This window comes from Mirounga angustirostris, unplaced genomic scaffold (assembly GCF_029215605.1).
Source record: "Mirounga angustirostris isolate CCGP_5_RB_7025 unplaced genomic scaffold, mMirAng1.0.hap1 SCAF_12, whole genome shotgun sequence".
NCBI classification, from domain to species: Eukaryota; Metazoa; Chordata; class Mammalia; order Carnivora; family Phocidae; genus Mirounga; species Mirounga angustirostris.
The window spans coordinates 92715705-92733052 of NW_026991720.1; the positions used below are offsets into that span (position 1 = coordinate 92715705).

The 17348-nt window shown below is 40.8% G+C and overlaps 1 protein-coding gene across 12 annotated transcripts in view; it reads left to right on the forward strand.

Annotated features, from left to right (window-relative positions):
• SUGCT (succinyl-CoA:glutarate-CoA transferase) overlaps positions 1-17348 on the forward strand; it is an 800213-nt gene that overhangs the window by 92356 nt on the left and 690509 nt on the right. For all 12 annotated transcript variants that reach the window (XM_064575448.1, XM_064575450.1, XM_064575442.1 and 9 more), the window contains one exon: positions 12901-12992. In XM_064575448.1, the coding sequence (XP_064431518.1) occupies positions 12901-12992 (92 nt within the window). The remainder of the gene's footprint in view (positions 1-12900; positions 12993-17348) is intronic.

Below are 17348 nucleotides of genomic sequence, written 5' to 3' on the forward strand. Positions count from 1 at the left end.
ATGGAATGTTCTGAATATATCTGTGAAGTCCGTTTGGTCCAGTTTGTCATTTAAAGTCTTTATTTCCTTGTTTATCTTTTACTTAGATGATCTGTCCATTTTAGTGAGGGGGGTGTTAAAGTCCCCCACTATTATTGTATTGTTGTGAATGTGTTTGTTTGCTTTTGTTATTAATTGGCTTGTACAATTGGCTGCTCCCATGGTAGGGGATAGATATTTACAGTTGTTAGATCTTCTTGTTGGATAGACCCTTTAAGTAGGATATAGCGTCCTTCCTCATCTCTTATTATAGTCTTTGGTTTAAAATCTAATTTGTCTGATATAAGGATTGCCACCCCAGCTTTCTTTTGGTGTCCATTAGCATGGTAAATGGTTTTCCACCCCCTCACTTTCAATCTGGGGGTGTCTTTGGGTCTAAAATGAGTCTCTTGCAGACACCGTATCGATGGGTCTTCTTTTTTTATCCAAGCTGATAGCCTGTGTCTTTTTTTAAATTTAAGTTGTGTTTAATTTCCTTCAACAACATTTTCACTTTTTATTTTATTTTTTTATTTTTATTTTTTTAAATTTTATTATGTTATGTTAGTCACCATACAATACATCATTAGTTTTTGATGTGGTGATCCACGATCCATTGTTTTCGTATAACACCCAGTGCTCCATGCAATATGTGCCCTCCTTAATACCCATCACCAGGCTAACCAATCCCCCCTCCCCCCTGCACTCTAAAACCATGTTTGTTCCTCAGAGTTCATAGTCTCTCATGGTTCATTTCTCCCTCCAATTCCCCCCTGCCTCCATTTTACCCTTCCTTCTCTAGTGTCCTCCATGCTATTCCTTATGTTCCAGAAATAAGTGAAACCATATGATAATTGACTTTCTCTGCTTGATTTATTTCACTTAGCATAATCTCCTCCAGTCCCATCCATGTTGATGTAAAAGTTGGGTAGTCATTCTTTCTGATGGCTGAGTAATATTCCATTGTATATATGGACCACATCTTTTTTATCCATTCATCTGTTAAAGGGCATCTTGGCTCTTTCCACATTTTGGCTATTGAGGACATTGCTGCTATGAACATTGGGGTGCATATGGCCCTTTTTTTCACTACATCTGTGTCTTTGGGGTAAATACCAGTAGTGCAGTTGCTGGGTCATAGGGTAGCTCTATTTCTCAACTCTTTAGGAACCTCCACACTGTTTTCCAAAGTGGTTGTACCAATTTGCATTTCCACCAGCAGTGTAAGAGGTTTCCCCTTTCTCCACAACCTCTCCAACATTTGTTTTCTTTCCCTGTCCATTTTTGCCATTCTAACTGGTGTAAGGTGTATCTCAATGTGGTTTTGATTTGAATTTCCCTGATGGCTAATGATGATGAACATTTTTTCATGTGTCTGTTAGCCATTTGTATGTCTTCTTCAGAGAAGTGTCTTTTCATATCTTCTGCTCAGTTTTTGACTTGATTATTTGTTTTTGGGGTGTTGAGTTTGATAAGTTCTTTATAGATCTTGGATACCAGCCTTTTATCTGTAGTGTCATTTGCAAATATCTTCTCCCATTCTGTGGGTTGCCTCTTTGTTTTGTTGACTGTTTCCTTTGCTGTGCAGAAGCTTTTTATCCTGATGAAGTCCCAAAAGTTCATTTTTGCTTTTGTTTCACTAGCTTTTGGAGATGTATCTTGAAAGAAGTTGCTCTGGGGGAAGTCAAAGAGGTTACTGCCTATGTTCTCCTCTTGGATTTTGATGGACTCCTGTCTCACATTGAGGTCTTTCATCCACTTTGAGTTTATCTTTGTGAATGGTGTTAGAGAATGGTCGAGTTTTATTCTTCTGCATGTGGCTGTCCAATTTTCCCAGCACCATTATTGAAGAGACTCTCTTTTTTCCATTGCATGTTTTTTCCTGCTTTGTCAAAGATTATTTGACCACAGAGTTGAGGGTCCATCTCTCGGTTCTCTATTCTGTTCCATTGGTCTATATGTCTGTTTTTGTGCCAGTACCATGCTGTCTTGGTGATCACAGCTTTGTAATATAGCTTGAAATCGGGCAACGTGTTGCGCCCAGCTTTGTTTTTCTTTTTCAACATGTTCTTGGCTATTCGGGGTCTTTTCTGTTTCCATACAAATTGTAGGATTGTTTGTTCCAGCACTTTGAAAAATGTCATTGGAATTTTGATTGGGATGGCATTGAAGGTATAGATTGCTCTGGGTAGCATAGACATTTTAACAATGTTTATTCTTCCGATCCATGAGCATGGAATATTTTGCTTCTTTTTGTGTCTTCTTCAATTTCTTTCATGAGTGTTTTGTAGTTCCTATAGTATAGATCCTTTACCTCTTTGGTTAGGTTTATTCCAAGGTATATTATGGTTTTTGGTGCTATTGTAAATGGAATCATTTCTCTAATTTCTCTTTCTCCAGTTGCGTTGTTAGTGTATAAGAAAGCAACTGATTTTTGTGCACTGATTTTGTATCCTGCCACATTACTGAATTGCTGGATGAGTTCTAGTAATTTGGGGATGGACTCTTTTGGGTTTTCTATATAAAGTATCATGTCATCTGAGAAAAGAGACAGTTTGACTTCTTCTTTGCCAATTTGAATACCTTTTATTTCTTTTTGTTGTCTGATTGCTGTTGCTAGGACTTCTAGTACTATGTTGAACAATAGTGGTGAGAGTGGCCGTCCTTGACGTGTTCCTGATCTTAAGGGAAAGGCTCTCAGCTTTTCCCCATTGAGGATGATATTTGCTGTGGGTTTTTTTGTAGATGGATTTTATGAACTTGAGGAACGTTCTCTCTATCCATATACTCTGAAGAGTTTTAATCAGGAAAGGATGTTGTATTTTGTCAAATGCTTTTTCTGCATCAATTGAGAGGACCATATGGTTCCTCTCCCTCCTCTTATTAATGTGTTCTATCAAATTGATTGATTTGCGAATGTTGAACCACCCTTGCATCCTGGGGATAAATCCCACTTGGTCGTGGTGGATGATCCTTTTAATGTATTGTTGGATCCTATTAGCGAGGATTTTGTTGAGGATTTTGAAATCCATATTCATCAGGGATATCAGTCTGAAATTCTCTTTTTTGATGGGGTCTTTGTCTGGTTTGGGGATTAAGGTAATGCTGGCCTCATAGAATGAGTTTGGAAGTTTTCCTTCTGTTTCTATTTTTTGAAACAGCTTCAGTAGAATAGGTATTATTTCTTCTTTGAATGTTTGGTAGAATTCCCCAGGGAATCCATCAGGCCCTGGACTCTTGTTTTTTGGGAGGTTTTTGATCACTGCTTAAATCTCGTTGCTGGTTGTTGGCTTATTCAAGTTGTCAATTTCTTCCTGTTTCAGTCTTGGCAGCTTATAGGTTTCCAGGAAGGCCTCCATTTCATCCAGCTTGCTTAGTTTATTGGCATATAGTTGTTGATAATAATTTTTAATAATTGTTTCTCTTTCCTTGGTGTTAGTTGTGATCTCTCCCCTTTCATTCATAATTTTATTAATTTGGGTCCTTTCTCTTTTCTTTTGGAAAAGTGTGGCCAGTGGTTTATCGATCTTATTAATTCTTTCAAAGAACCAAGTTCCAGTTTCGTTGATCTGATTTACTGTATTTCTGGTTTCTAATTCATTGATTTCTGCTCTAATTTTAATTATTTCTCTTCTAATGCATGGCTTAGGCATCATTTGTTGCTTTTTCTCTAGTTCTTTAAGTTGGAGAGTTAGTTGGTGAATTCGGGATTTTTCTATTTTTTTGAGTGAGGCTTGGATGGCTATGTATTTCCCCCTTAGGACTGCATTTGCAGTATCCCATAGGTTTTGGACCGATGTGTTTTTGTTCTCGTTGGTTTCCATGAATTGTTTAAGTTCTTCTTTGATTTTCTGGTTGACCCAAACATTCTTGAGCAGAGTGGTCTTTAGCTTCCAAGTGTTTGAATTTCTGCCAAATTTTTTCTTGTGATTGAGTTCCAGTTTTAGAGCATTGTGGTCTGAGAATATGCAGGGAATAATCTCAATCTTTTGGTATCGGTTGAGACCTGATTTGTGACCCAGTATGTGGTCTATTCTGGAGAAAGTTCTATGTGCGCTCGAGAAGAGTGTGTATTCTGTTGTTTTAGGGTGGAATGTTCTGTAAATGTCTATGAGGTCCATCTGTTCCAGTGTGTCATTCAAAGCTCTTGTTTCCTTGTTGATTTTCTGCTTAGATGATCTGTCCATTGCTGAGAGTGGAGTATTGAGGTCTCCTACAATTAACGTATTGTTATCAATATGACTCTTTATTTTGGTTAACAGTTGGCTTATGTAGATGGCTGCTCCCATGTTGGGGGCATAGATATTTACAATTGTTAGATCTTCTTGTTGGATAGACCCTTTAAGAATGATATAGTGTCCTTCTGTGTCTCTTATTACAGACTTTAGTTTAAAATCTAATTTATCTGATATAAAAATTGCTACCCCAGCTTTCTTTTGAGGTCTGCTGGCATGGAAGATGGATCTCCATCCCTTCACTTTCAGTCTGGATGTATCTTTAGGTTCAAAATAAGTGTCTTGTAGGCAGCATATGGATGGGTCCTGTCTTTTTATCCAGTCTGCAAGCCTGTGCCATTTTATGGGAGCATTTAGGCCATTCACGTTGAGAGTGATTATTGAAAGATATGAATTAATTGTCATCATGTTGCCTGTGAACACGTTGTTTTTATAGATTGTCCCTGTAAATTTCTGTTTATATCACTCTTGGGGTCTTTCTCCTTTTATGGAACCCCCCTTAATATTTCTTGCAGGGCCGGCTTAGTGGTCACATATTCTTTCAGCTTCTGCCTGTCGTGGAAGCGCTGCATCTCTCCATCCATTCTAAATGACAGCCTTGCCGGATAAAGTATTCTTGGCTGCATGTTCTTCTCATTTAGTACCCTGACTATGTGTTGCCAGGCCTTTCTGGCTTGCCAGGTCTCTGTGGTTAGGTCTGACGTTATTCTGATGTTCCTCCCTCTGTACGTAAGGAATCTCTTCACCCTAACTGTCCTTAAGATGGTTTCCTTGGTTCTAAGATTTGCAAGTTTTACTATTACATGCTGGGGTGTTGGCCTGTTTTCCTTGATCTTGGGAGGGGTCCTCTCTGCCTCTAGGACTCGAATGTTTGTTTCATTCCCCAGATTAGGGAAGTTCTCAGCTACAATTTGCTCAAATACATCTTCTAGTCCTCTCTCTCTCTCCACTCCCTCCGGGATTCCAATTATTCTGACATTGGAATTCTTCATGGTGTCACTTATTTCTCTGATTCTATTTTAATGGATTATTAGTTGTTTTTCCCTGGCCTCCTCTTTTCCCTTTTTATCTATTATATTGTCTTCCAGGTCGCTTATTCATTTTTCTGCCTCAGTTACCGTAGGTGTTAGATTATGTAGATTGGATCTCATTGATAGCATTTTTAAGTTCTGCCAATTCAGCTTTCATTTCTTCCTTTAGGGACTCTATGTTGCCATTAATTGATTTCTCCATTCTAGCCAGTGTCTTCACAATTGCTAGCCCGAATTCCATCTCTCACCTCTTGGTTATATCTGCATCCATTTGTAAATCTGCAGCATAAGTCATAATCTCTGAGTTTTTTCTATTTTGGGGGCTCCTCCTCCTAGTCATTCTGTTGATAGGTGTTTGAGGGAATGTATAGCGTCCAAATTGTTGACCAGAACCGAAGCAAGGTGCATCTGTTTTCTTGCGACCTTAGGGTTGCTGGCCTCTTGTTTTCCCAGCCTGTCTTCTGGGGGAGGGGTCTGCTGCAGTGTTACTCAAGCAACCCTGTTTGGGTGGAGTTGCCCTGCCCCCTGTGGCAAGGGTGGGCTCAGTGGGAATCAATTTTTGGGGCTTTTGTTCTCTGGCGGCTTTCCCTAGGAGCTTTCCACGTCTTTTCCAAGAGTCAGAGCAGAAGAGACCGTTTCCAACTCTCTGCCTCAGAGCAGAGAGATCAGTCTCCTCTTCAGTGAGCTCTCCAGGCCACACCATCCCCGTTTCTGTCCATGCTGCTATAAACTGCAGCAGCCTGGGTTGTGCACCCCTCCGCAGTGCTCCCAGTCCAGCCTCCAAGTCGGAGCATGTCTCTGCCCTTTGTGCTTCTAAAACCGCCAGCCGCTCCCAGTTCGCACGTGTGGCCCCACCACTCAGGGTTTCCACTCCGGGGGCTGCCCTAAAGTCCTTTCCCTACTGCTACTGGTCTGCGAGTTGGTGCCCCGTCCCCAGCGCGCTAGGCTGTCACTCACCGGTGGTGTAGGATCCCCACGGCCAGACACCCTTCCGCTGCTGTTTATCCTCCGATATCTGCCCGTGGAATCACGGTTCCCTGCTTCGCACCTTGAAACCAACTGCCTGCGATTGGCTGTTTGTAGAGATCCAGATCTTCTTACATCTCAGGTGGGTTTCGTGGGTGCTCAGAGTGGTCTGGTAGATATCCAGCTCAATTCCGGGGACCAGTTGAAATAGGGTCCCCTACTCCTCCACCATCTTTCCTGTCGCAGCTGCTCACTTTGCCCTAGGAAACACCCGGATGCTCTGACGCTGCACTGAGAACGTGTGCCCCTCCTTGCGCAGGTGAGCCTGGGATGGTCCTCGATGCAGTTAGCCGCCACGTTTGGCGCCTCAACTTCCAGCCTGTGTCTTTTGATTGGGGCATTTAGTCCATTTACATTCAGGGTAACTATTGAAAGATAGGAATTTATTGCCATTGTATTGCCTGTAAGGTGACTGTTACTGTATATTGTCTGTGTTCCTTTCTGCTCTATGTTACTTTTAGGCTCTCTCTTTGCTTAGAGGACCCCTTTCAATATTTCTTGCAGGGCTGGTTTCCTGTTTGCAAATTCCTTTAGTTTTTGTTTTTTCTGGAAGCTTTTTCTCTCTCCTTCTATTTTCAGTGACAGCCTAGCTGGATATAGTATTCTTGGCTGCATATTTTTCTCATTTAGTGCTCTGAATATATCCTGCCAGTCCTTTCTGGCCTGCCAGGTCTCTGTGGAGAGGTCTGTTGCCAATCTAATGTTTCTGCCATTGTAGGTTACAGATCTCCTCTCCTGAGCTGCTTTCAGGATTTTCTCTTTGTCTCTGAGACTCATAAGTTTTACTATTACATGTCGGAGTGTTGACCTACTTTTATTGATTTTGAGAGGGGTTCTCTGTGCCTCCTGGATTTTGATGCCTGTTTCCTTCCCCAAATTAGGGAAGTTCTCTGCTATAATTTGCTCCTATATACGTTTGCCCCTTTCTCTCTTTCTTCTTCTTCTGGGATCCCAATTATTCTAATGTTGTTTCATCTTATGGTATCGCTTATCTCTCGAATTCTGCCCTTGTGATCCAGTAGTTGTTTATCTCTCTTTTTCTCAGCTTCTTTATTTTCCATCATTTGGACTTCTATATCACTAATTCCCTCTTCTGCCCATTTATCCTAGGAGTTAGAGCCTCCATTTTTGATTGTACCTCATTAATAGCCTTTTTGATTTCAACTTGGTTAGATTTTAGTTCTTTTATTTCTCCAGAAAGGGTTTCTCTAATATCTTCCATGCTTTTTTCAAGCCCAGCTAGTATCTTTTAAATCATCATTTTGAACTCTAGGTCTGACATTGTACTAATGTCCGTATTGAGTAGGTCTCTGGCAGTCGGTACTACGTCTTGTTATTTTTGTTGAGGTGATTTTTTCCGTCTTGCCATTATGTCCAGAGGAGAATAGATGAATGAGAGAACAAAATGCTAACAGGGTAATAACGAGCCCAGAGAAATATACCTAAGGAAATCAGAAGAGACCTGAGACCAGGGGAAAAGAAAGGGAAAGAAAGAAAAAAGAAAAAGAAAAAGAGAAAAACAAAGAAACAAAAAAATAAAATATGATAAAATATCATCTTGCTTCATAGATCAGTGCCACACACAAGATTTTGGGTGTATTTTGGTCTGTTAGAAGAAAGTGCCTCCCAAAATTTTAAAGAAAGGAAAACTTAGGGTGCCTGTGTGGCTTAGTTGGTTAAGCGACTGCCTTCGGCTCAGGTCATGATCCTGGAGTCCCTGGATCGAGTCCCGTATCGGGCTCCCTGCTCGGCAGGGAGTCTGCTTCTCCCTCTGACCTTCCCCCCTTTCATGTGTTTGCTCTCTCTTATTCTCTCTCTCTCAAATAAATAAATAAAATATTGAAAAAAAAGAAAGGAAAACATATATGTACAAAAATAAGGGTAAATACGATGAAGAGATTGAATATGACTCTAAAGATGAAAATTATAAAAGTCTTTTTAAAAGGAACTGATAAGAAGTTGGTTGAAAAAAGAAAGAAGAGAATTAAAAAAAAAAGGGAGAGAATGTGATCAGGCAGGAGACTAGAACAAAGCCATACCACTAGAGATTTAGGTATATTTTTGTCTGTTAGAAGAAACTGTGTCCCCAAATTTTAAAGAGAGAGCAACTTATATATATATATACCAAAAGTAAGGTTAACTACTATGAAGGGATAGAATATGACTCTAAAAATGAGAAATAAAAAAGATTGTTTTAAAAAGGGATTGCTAAGATGTTGGTTGAAAAAGGAAAAAGAGAAATTAAAAAAAAAATAAAAAAAAAATAACTTTGAAAGACTAAAGAATCATGGGAAAAAAGCCATGAATTCTATGTGCAGTATTCCCCTAGCGCTGGAATTCTGCCGTTCTCATTGATCGGTAAACTTGGTCTTGACTGGCCGTTCTTGCTGATCTTCTGGGGGAGGGCCTGTTGCCGTGGTTCCTAAATGTCTTTGCTGGAGGTGGAATTGCCGCACCCTTGCTGGGTTGGGCTAAGTAATTTGCTCGGGTTTGCTCTCGGAAGCTTTTGTTCCCTGCAAGTTTTCCTTATAGCTTTGGAGACGAGAATGAAATGGCAGCCTCCCAATCTCTGCCCCGGATTAGCTGAGAGCTCAGGGCCCCACTCCCCTGTGCACCCCCAGAGAAAAGCAGTCAATCACTCCCGTCTCCCCTGTCTCTGGACGCAGTCCGTGCTCACCCGGCCTGTGACCAAGCATTCCGTCTCTGGCACCCTACCCTGTGTGGAGTCTCCAAACCCAGCAGGTGTCTGTGGCGCGCTCCCGCACCGCTCCTCCTGGGGTAGGAAGGGAAATCTCCCTGGATCTGCTGCTTTTTGGGTCCCTGCTGGAGGAGCAGTGGCCTGACTGTGCCCCGGATCCCGGTTTATGGCAACCCCAAGCTGAGAGCCTGCGCCTCAGCTCTGTCTCTGCAGCCGGCTTCCCCGCTCCGATACCTGGGAGCTCTGCCGCAGTGAGGCACCCCCGGTCTTTCTGTGACCCCGAGGATCCTGAGACCACACTGTCCCGCGAGGGTTCCACCCCGCACTTAGCCACTGGAGTGACGTCCTTAAGTGGAGCTGACTTCTAAAAGTTCCAATTTTGTGCTCTGTGACTCTCTCACTTGCCAGAAGCGGCCAATGGAGGCCCCCTCCCCCGCCGTCTATCCTCCTGAATATCGCCTCAGATTCACTTCTCAGCACGTCCTACCTTCCAGAAAGTGGTTGCTTTTCTGTTCAGAGAGTTGCTGCTATTCTTTTCTTCAATCTCCTGTTGAGTTTGTAGGTGTTCAGAATGGTTTGATCTCTATCTAGCTGAATTCCTGGGACCAGACGAAATTTAGGTCTCCTACTCCTCTGACATCTTGCTCCTCCCCTCCTAGAAATCTTCTGTGGTGCTTTTAATATTTTCTCTGTGTTTGTTGAAATTGTCACTTTGGTTATGCATTGCTCTTTTGATCTTGGTGATTATCTTTGTAATTGTTATTTTGAACTCTATCAGATAAATAACTTATTTCCATTTCCATCAGATCAGTTTCTGGAGATTTACCTTTTTCTTTTGTTTGGAACATATTTCTGCCTTTTCATTTTCTTTGATTCTCTGTGTTGGTTTCTGTCTATTAGCTAAAACAGTTACCTCTCTCAAGTCTTGAGACTGGTCCTGTGTAAGAGATGAATCTCATCAATCAGCCTGGCCTGAGCTCCAGGTTCCCTCAAATCTTTATGATTGTCTTTGTATGGTTGAGGGTGTGCCAAGATCCATCAATGGCCCCAGGGGAATGATAGCAGTTAGCGCCTAGATGCATGTTGATTAGAAGCTGGACCTCAGAGAACAGCTGGGAAAAGCATGCAGTCAAACTCCTTCTGGGAGAAAGTGAGAGACAGGTGTTTTTGCCTTCTCCTTCTGCCTGGATGTATAGCCATGGAGTTTTCTCCTGAGCCTGTTTAAAAACTCTTTCTTTGTTTGGTATAGCCCTGTGGGACTTGTGAATGCAAAACCCATTGGCTGTCAGAGTCAAGTGATCTGGGGGCCCATCCCATGGGCACTAGGTGCAAAAGCTAGTGTGCCAGACATGTACAGAAGCTCTTTCCAGAGAGACACTGCTGACCTCGTATTGTTGGAGTGTGACCCACCAGCTCTTTTGGGTTCCAGGTGGGATTGCAGTTAGCACCTAGATATATATTAATTCCAGTGCTCCCTTCGGCAGTACATGTCTAAAATTACACTTCAAATCCTTAGGTAGCAGCTTGTAAAGTATGCAGTAAGACCTTTCACAGGGACAGGCTGGGAGATAGATGGTTTTGCCTGATCCCTCTGTGCTGATCCCTGGGAAGATAGCTGTGGTTAGTTCTCCTGTGCCTGTCAGCAACTTCTTTTTCTGTTTGTTGTAGTCTGATGGGACTTGTGAATGTAAGGTCTGCTGGGTGTCAGAGCTAGGTGCTCTGGGGGCCTGCCCCCCAGGTGGGAGCCTTAAAAGGTGGGACACCAGATATGTGGTCCAAACCCTTCACTCCTTGAGGAGACGCTGGGAGTTGGGGATTCCCTCCTGATTACATGGTGTTGTGTCTGGACTGGGGTTTAAACACCCATTTAGATGTGAGTATTTTCTCTATCACCAATGTGTAGGAGTCAAACAACTAGTTCTGGATTTCTCTCAGAGGGAATTTCTCCACGTGGTGCTGTAAGATTTGTTGCATCTCTGGGAGGAGGAAAATTCAGGAACCTCCTGTATTGCCATTTTGGTAAAAAACAAAACAAAACAAAAAGTTCCTTAGTTTCTTTATTAACTTAGTTGTTATAGATTATTATTATTATTATTTTTTAAGATTTCATTTATTTATTTGACAGAGAGAGACACAGTGAGAGAGGGAACACAAACAGGGGAAGTGGGAGAGGGAGAAGCAGGCTTCCCGCAGAGCAGGGACCCCGATGCGGGGCTCAATCCCAGGACCCTGGGATCATGACCTGAGCCGAAGGCAGATGCTTAATGACTGAGCCACCCAGGCGCCCCTAGATTATTATTATTTTTAAATTATTTTATGTGACAACTATTCATTCATTCATTCAATGAATGTTATTGAATACTTTTCTAGATGCTGTGACTACAGCAGTGAATCAAATAGAAAGTTCTGGAGCATACATTTTGGTAGCGGAGGAGACAAAAAGTAAATCAGTAAACACATAGCTATATTATATATTTTGAGAAAAGTGCTACGAAGACAAATGTAGTCAGGTAAGGGGGATTAAGAATAAGAAGCGAGAGTGCTCTTTTATAACAGTTCTCTGGGGAAGGTCCTTCTGGTAAGGGGACGTTTGAATGCAGATTTGGAAGATGTCAGGGAGTGTGAGGTGTGTGGATATATGGAATGAAATGGAGGGAGAGCATTCCAGGTGGCTGGAGAAACAAGTGAAGGCCCCGAGGTACCCCTTTTTGATCTTTCTAAAGTGAGGTATGCAGGAAATTCCAGCTAATACCTGATGGCTGTGGAAGGCTTTTCCTGTGTCTTCTCTCTGGTTGATAACATAAGATATGGAGACAGATTCATGTAGCACCTGAAATAACCTTTATTATTCAACAATAAGTGCGAGGACTGAGGAGAGCAGGAGAAACTATTGTGTTCTCTTGATTTTTGCTGATGGCAAAAAAGAAAAGAAAAGAAAAGAAAAAAGTAATACTTTCACTTTCTCTTTGTAATCTTAAAAAGCACTGTTACGTCATATAATCATAGTATTTATGTTCAGAAATTTTAGTTGGGGTGCCTGGGTGGCTCTGTTGGTTAAGCATTTGCCCTCAGTTCGGGTCATGATCCCAAGGTCCTGGAATCGAGTCCCACATCGGGCTACCTGCTCAGTGGGGAGTCTGCTTCTCCTCTCCCCTTGCTCCTCCCCTCCTGCTCATGCTCTCTCTCTGCCTGTCAAATAAATAAGTAAATAAATAAATAAATAAATAAATAAATAAATAATTAAAAAAATCAATCTTTAAAAAAATTTTTAGTCATCATTTTTATCTATCTATATGTATGTATATATATATGTATATCTGAGGAAATATGTAAACAGAATCCAGAGAGATACTATTTCATTTTACTTTGTATATTGTTTTGTATAGAACAAGAGTAACATATATGAATGGAGCTGGGAGGTAACGTTAAACTAGTGAATCAGGCTCAGGCATAAAGCAGTAAGAGTCGTGGAGGAATGACAAATTGGAGAATTTATTTCCCTGTATAAAGGGAAGAGCTGTTACTTTGACTGATTGTTGTGTGGGCCTGGTTTTGAACTTATTTTCTGATTTTTCAAGAAAAGCCAGAAATTTGCATTTTATGTGCTATCTCCTGCTTTTTCAAATGTTGGAAACTAAATAAAAACATTTCAGGACACTCTTCAGGCCAGACAGACTATTCATGCGGGTGGGATCTGGCCCTCAAGTTACCAGTTTACAGGCTTCCAGCATATAAGATCATAAATAATTTTTATTGCTTCCTTTTCAGGGGTTACTATCAATCTCATAGTAATAAATTGCTGCAAGATTTCTGACTACAAAGGATTTTAACATGACATTGTACTCTTGCTCTCCCTGCATCATGCTGACTATGTCTATTCTTACCATTTTAGGGTATGGTCAGACGGGTCCACTGTCTCAGCGAGCTGGTTATGATGCTGTTGCCTCTGCTGTTTCTGGTCTGATGCATATCACAGGGCCTGAAGTAGGTATCATTCTTTAGAATATTCATAAATTTCCCCCCTGTTTATTCCGAAGGGATTTCCCTATTCACTAGCCTTTAAGCTTAAGTTTGAGTTAATTTTAAGAAGAAAATAGGGAAAGTGAATTCTTATTGAAAATGGAAGTGTTTATTACAAATGTACTTGAGGTTATATGTCAATATGGCCCCATGGAAAATAACAGTTTTTTTTTTTAGGAAGAAGCAACAGATCAATTGACTTTTTGTATTATAATTTTGCATTTGTATTATAATTATTCAAGCTTGGTATAGGCACCTAGGTGTGACTTCTGAACATTCCTTCTGTGAAGCAGAAAGGCTGACTAGACCAGACTGCAGATGCGCATTTCTATCAGAGTACCTTCATGTGGCGTGTATACACAGTGGAGGGTCTCTTTTTCCCTCTGCAATATTAATAACTGGTAATGAATTATATTTTATTTTATTTTACTTATTTATTTTTTTATGTATTTATCTTTTATTTATTTTTTATCATTATGTTATGTTAATCACCATACATCACATCATTAGTTTTTGATGTAGTGTTCCATGATTCATTGTTTGCGTATAACACCCAGTGCTCCATGCAGAACGTGCCCTCATTAATACCCATCACCAGGCTAACCCATCCTCCCACCCCCCTCCCCTCTAGAACCCTCAGTTTGTTTTTCAGAGTCCATCGTCTCTCATGGTTCGTCTACCCCTCCCGATTTACCCCCCTTCATTCTTCCCCTCCTGCTACCTTCTTTTTCTTCTTCTTTTTTTTTCTTAACATATATTGCATTATTTGTTTCAGAGGTACCGATCTGTGATTCAACAGTCTTGCACAATTCACAGTGCTCACCACAGTCCATACCCTCCCCAATGTCTCTCACCCAGCCACCCCATCCCTTCCACCCCACCCCCCTCCAGCAACCCTCGGTTTGTTTCCTGAGATTAAGAATTCCTCATATCAGTGAGGTCATATGATACATGTCTTTCTCTGATTGACTTAGTTCGCTCAGCATAATACCCGTCCAGTTCCATCCACGTCGTTGCATATGGCAAGATTTCATTACTTTTGATGGCTGCATAATATTCCATTGTATATATATACCACATCTTCTTTATCCATTCATCTGTCGATGAACAGCTTGGCTCTTTCCACAGTTTGGCGATTGTGGACATTGCTGCTATAAACATCAGGGTGTACGTACCCCTTCGGACCCTACATTGTGTCTTTGGGGTAAATACCCAGTAGTGCAATTGCTGGGTTGTATGGTAGTTCTATCTTCAACTTTTTGAGGAACCTCCATACTGTTTTCCAGAGTGGCTGCACCAGCTTGCATTGCCACCAACAGTGTAGGAGGGTTCCCCTTTCTCCACATCCCTGCCAACATCTGTCTTTTCCTGCCTTGTTAATTTTAGCCATTCTGACTGGTGTGAGGTGGTATCTCATTGAGGTTTTGATTTGCATTTCCCTGATGCTGAGCAATATTGAGTACTTTTTCATGTGTCTGTTGGCCATTTGGATGTCTTCTTTGCAGAAATATGTGTTCATTTCTTCTGCCCATTTCTTGATTAGATTATTTGTTCTTTGGGTGTTGAGTTTGATAAATTCTTCATAGATTTTGGATACTAGCCTTTTATCTGATACGTCATTTGCAGATATCTTCTCCCATTCTGTTGGTTGTCTTTTGGTTTTGTTGACTGTATCCTTTGCTGTGCAAAAGCTTTTTATCTTGATGAAGTTCCAATAGTTCATTTTTGCCTTTGCTTCCCTTGCCTTTGGCGATGTTTCTAGGAAGAAGTTGCTTCGGCTGAGGCGGAAGAGTTTGCTGCCTGTGTTCTCCTTTAAAATTTTGATGGACTCCTGTCTCACATTGAGGTCTTTCAACCATTTGGAGTCTATTTTTGTGTGTGGTGTAAGGAAATGGTCCAGTTTCATTCTTCGGCATGTGGCTGTTCAATTTTCCCAACACTATTTGTTGAAGAGACTGTCTTTTTTCCACTGGACATTCTTTCCTGCTTTGTCAAAGACTAGTTGACCATAGAGTTGAGGGTCCATTTCTGGGCTCTCTATTCCGTTCCATTGATCTATGTGTCTGTTTTTGTGCCAGTACCATGCTGTCTTGATGATGACAGCTTTGTAATAGAGCTGGAAGTCTGGAATTGTGATGCCGCCAGCTTTGCTTTTCTTTTTCAACATTCCCCTGGCTATGCGGGGTCTTTTCTGGTTCCATACAAATTTTAGGATGATTTGTTCCATTTCGTTGAAAAAAGTGGATGGTATTTTGATGGGGATTGCATTGAATGTGTAGATTGCTCTAGGTAGCATTGACATCTTCACAATATTTGTTCTTCTAATCCATGAGCATGGAATGTTTTTCCATTTCTTTGTGTCTTCCTCAATTTCTTTCATGAGTATTCTATAGTTTTCTGAGTACAGATCCTTTGCCTGTTTGGTTAGATTTATTCCTAGTATCTTATGGTTTTGGGTGCAATTGTAAATGGGATCGACTCCTTAATGTCTCTTTTTTCTGTCTTGTTGGTGTATAGGAATGCCACTGATTTCTGTGCATTGATTTTATATCCTGGCACTTTACTGAATTCCTGTATGAGTTCTAGCAGTTTTGGGGTGGAGTCTTTTGGGTTTTCCACATAAAGTATCATATCATCTGCAAAGAGTGAGAGTTTGACTTCTTCTTTGCCGATTTGGATGCCTTTGATTTCTTTTTGTTGTCTGTTTGCTGTGGCTAGGACTTCCAATACTATGTTGAATAGCAGTGGTGATAGTGGACATCCCTGCCACGTTCCTGACCTTAGGGGGAAAGCTCTGTTTTTCCCCATTGAGAGTGATATTTGCTGTGGGTTTTTCATAGATGGCTTTTATGATATTGAGGTATGTACCCCCTATCCCTATGCTCTGAAGAGTTTTGATGAAGAAAGGATGGTGTACTTTGTCAAATGCTTTTTCTGCATCTATTGAGAGGATCATATGGTTCTTGTTCTTTCTTTTGTGAATGTATTGTATCACACTGATTGATTTGCGGACGTTGAACCAACCTTGCAGCCCAGGGATAAATCCCACTTGGTCATGGTGAATAATCCTTTTAATGTACTGTTGGATCCTATTGGCTAGTATTTTGGTGAGAGTTTTTGCATCCATGTTCATCAAGGATATTGGTCTGTAATTCTCCTTATTGATGGGGTCTTTGTCTGGTTTTGGGATAAGGTAATGGTGGCCTCATAAGATGAGTTTGAAAGTTTTCCTTCCATTTCTATTTTTTGGAACAGTTTCAGAAGAATAGATACTAATTCTTCTTTAAATGTTTGGTAGAATTCCCCTGGGAAGCCATCTGGCCCTGTACTTTTTTGTTTGTTGGGAGATTTTTGATGACTGCTTCAATTTCCTTAGTGGTTATAGGTCTTTTCAGGTTTTCTATTTCATCCTGGTTCAGTTTTTGTAGTTGATACATTTCTAGGTATGCATCCATTTCTTCCAGATTATCTGTTTTGCTGTCAAATATTTCCTCATAACATGTTCTTATAATTTTTTTATTTCTTTGGTGTTGGTTGTGATCTCTCCTCTTTCATTCATGATTTTATTTATTTGGGCCATTGCTCTTTTCTTTTTGATAAGTCTGGCCAGGGGTTTATCAATCTTGTTAATTCTTTCAAAGAACCAGCTCCTAGTTTCGTTGATCTGTTCTACTGTTCTTTTGGTTTCTATTTCATTGATGTCTGCTCTGATCTTTATTATTTCTCTTCTACTGCTGGGTTTAGGCTTTATTTGCTGTTCTTTCTCCAGCTCATTTAGGTGTAGGGTTAGGTTGTGTATTTGAGACCTTTCTTGTTTCTTGAGAAAGGCTTGTATTGCTATACACTTTCCTCTTAGGACCGCCTTTGCTGCATCCCAAAGATTTTGAACAGTTATTTTTTCATTTTCATTGGTTTCCATGATTTCTTGAAATTCCTCTTTAATTTTCTGGTTGACCCATTCATTCTTTAGTAGGATGCTCTTTAGCCCCCATGTATTTGAGTTCTTTCCGACTTTCCTCTTGTGATTGAGTTCTAGTTTCAAAGTATTGTGGTCTGAAAATATGCAGGGAATGATCCCAATCTTTTGGTACCGGTTGAGACCTGATATGTGACCTAGGATGTGATCTATTCTGGAGAATGTTCCATGGGCAATAGCGAAGAATATGTAGTCTGTTGTTTTGGGATGGAATGTTCTGAATATATCTGTGAAGTCCATTTGGTCCAGTGTGTCATTTAAAGTCTTTATTTCCTTGTTGATCTTTTGTTTAGATGATCTGTCCATTTCAGTGAGGGGGGTGTTAATGTTCTCCACTATTGTTG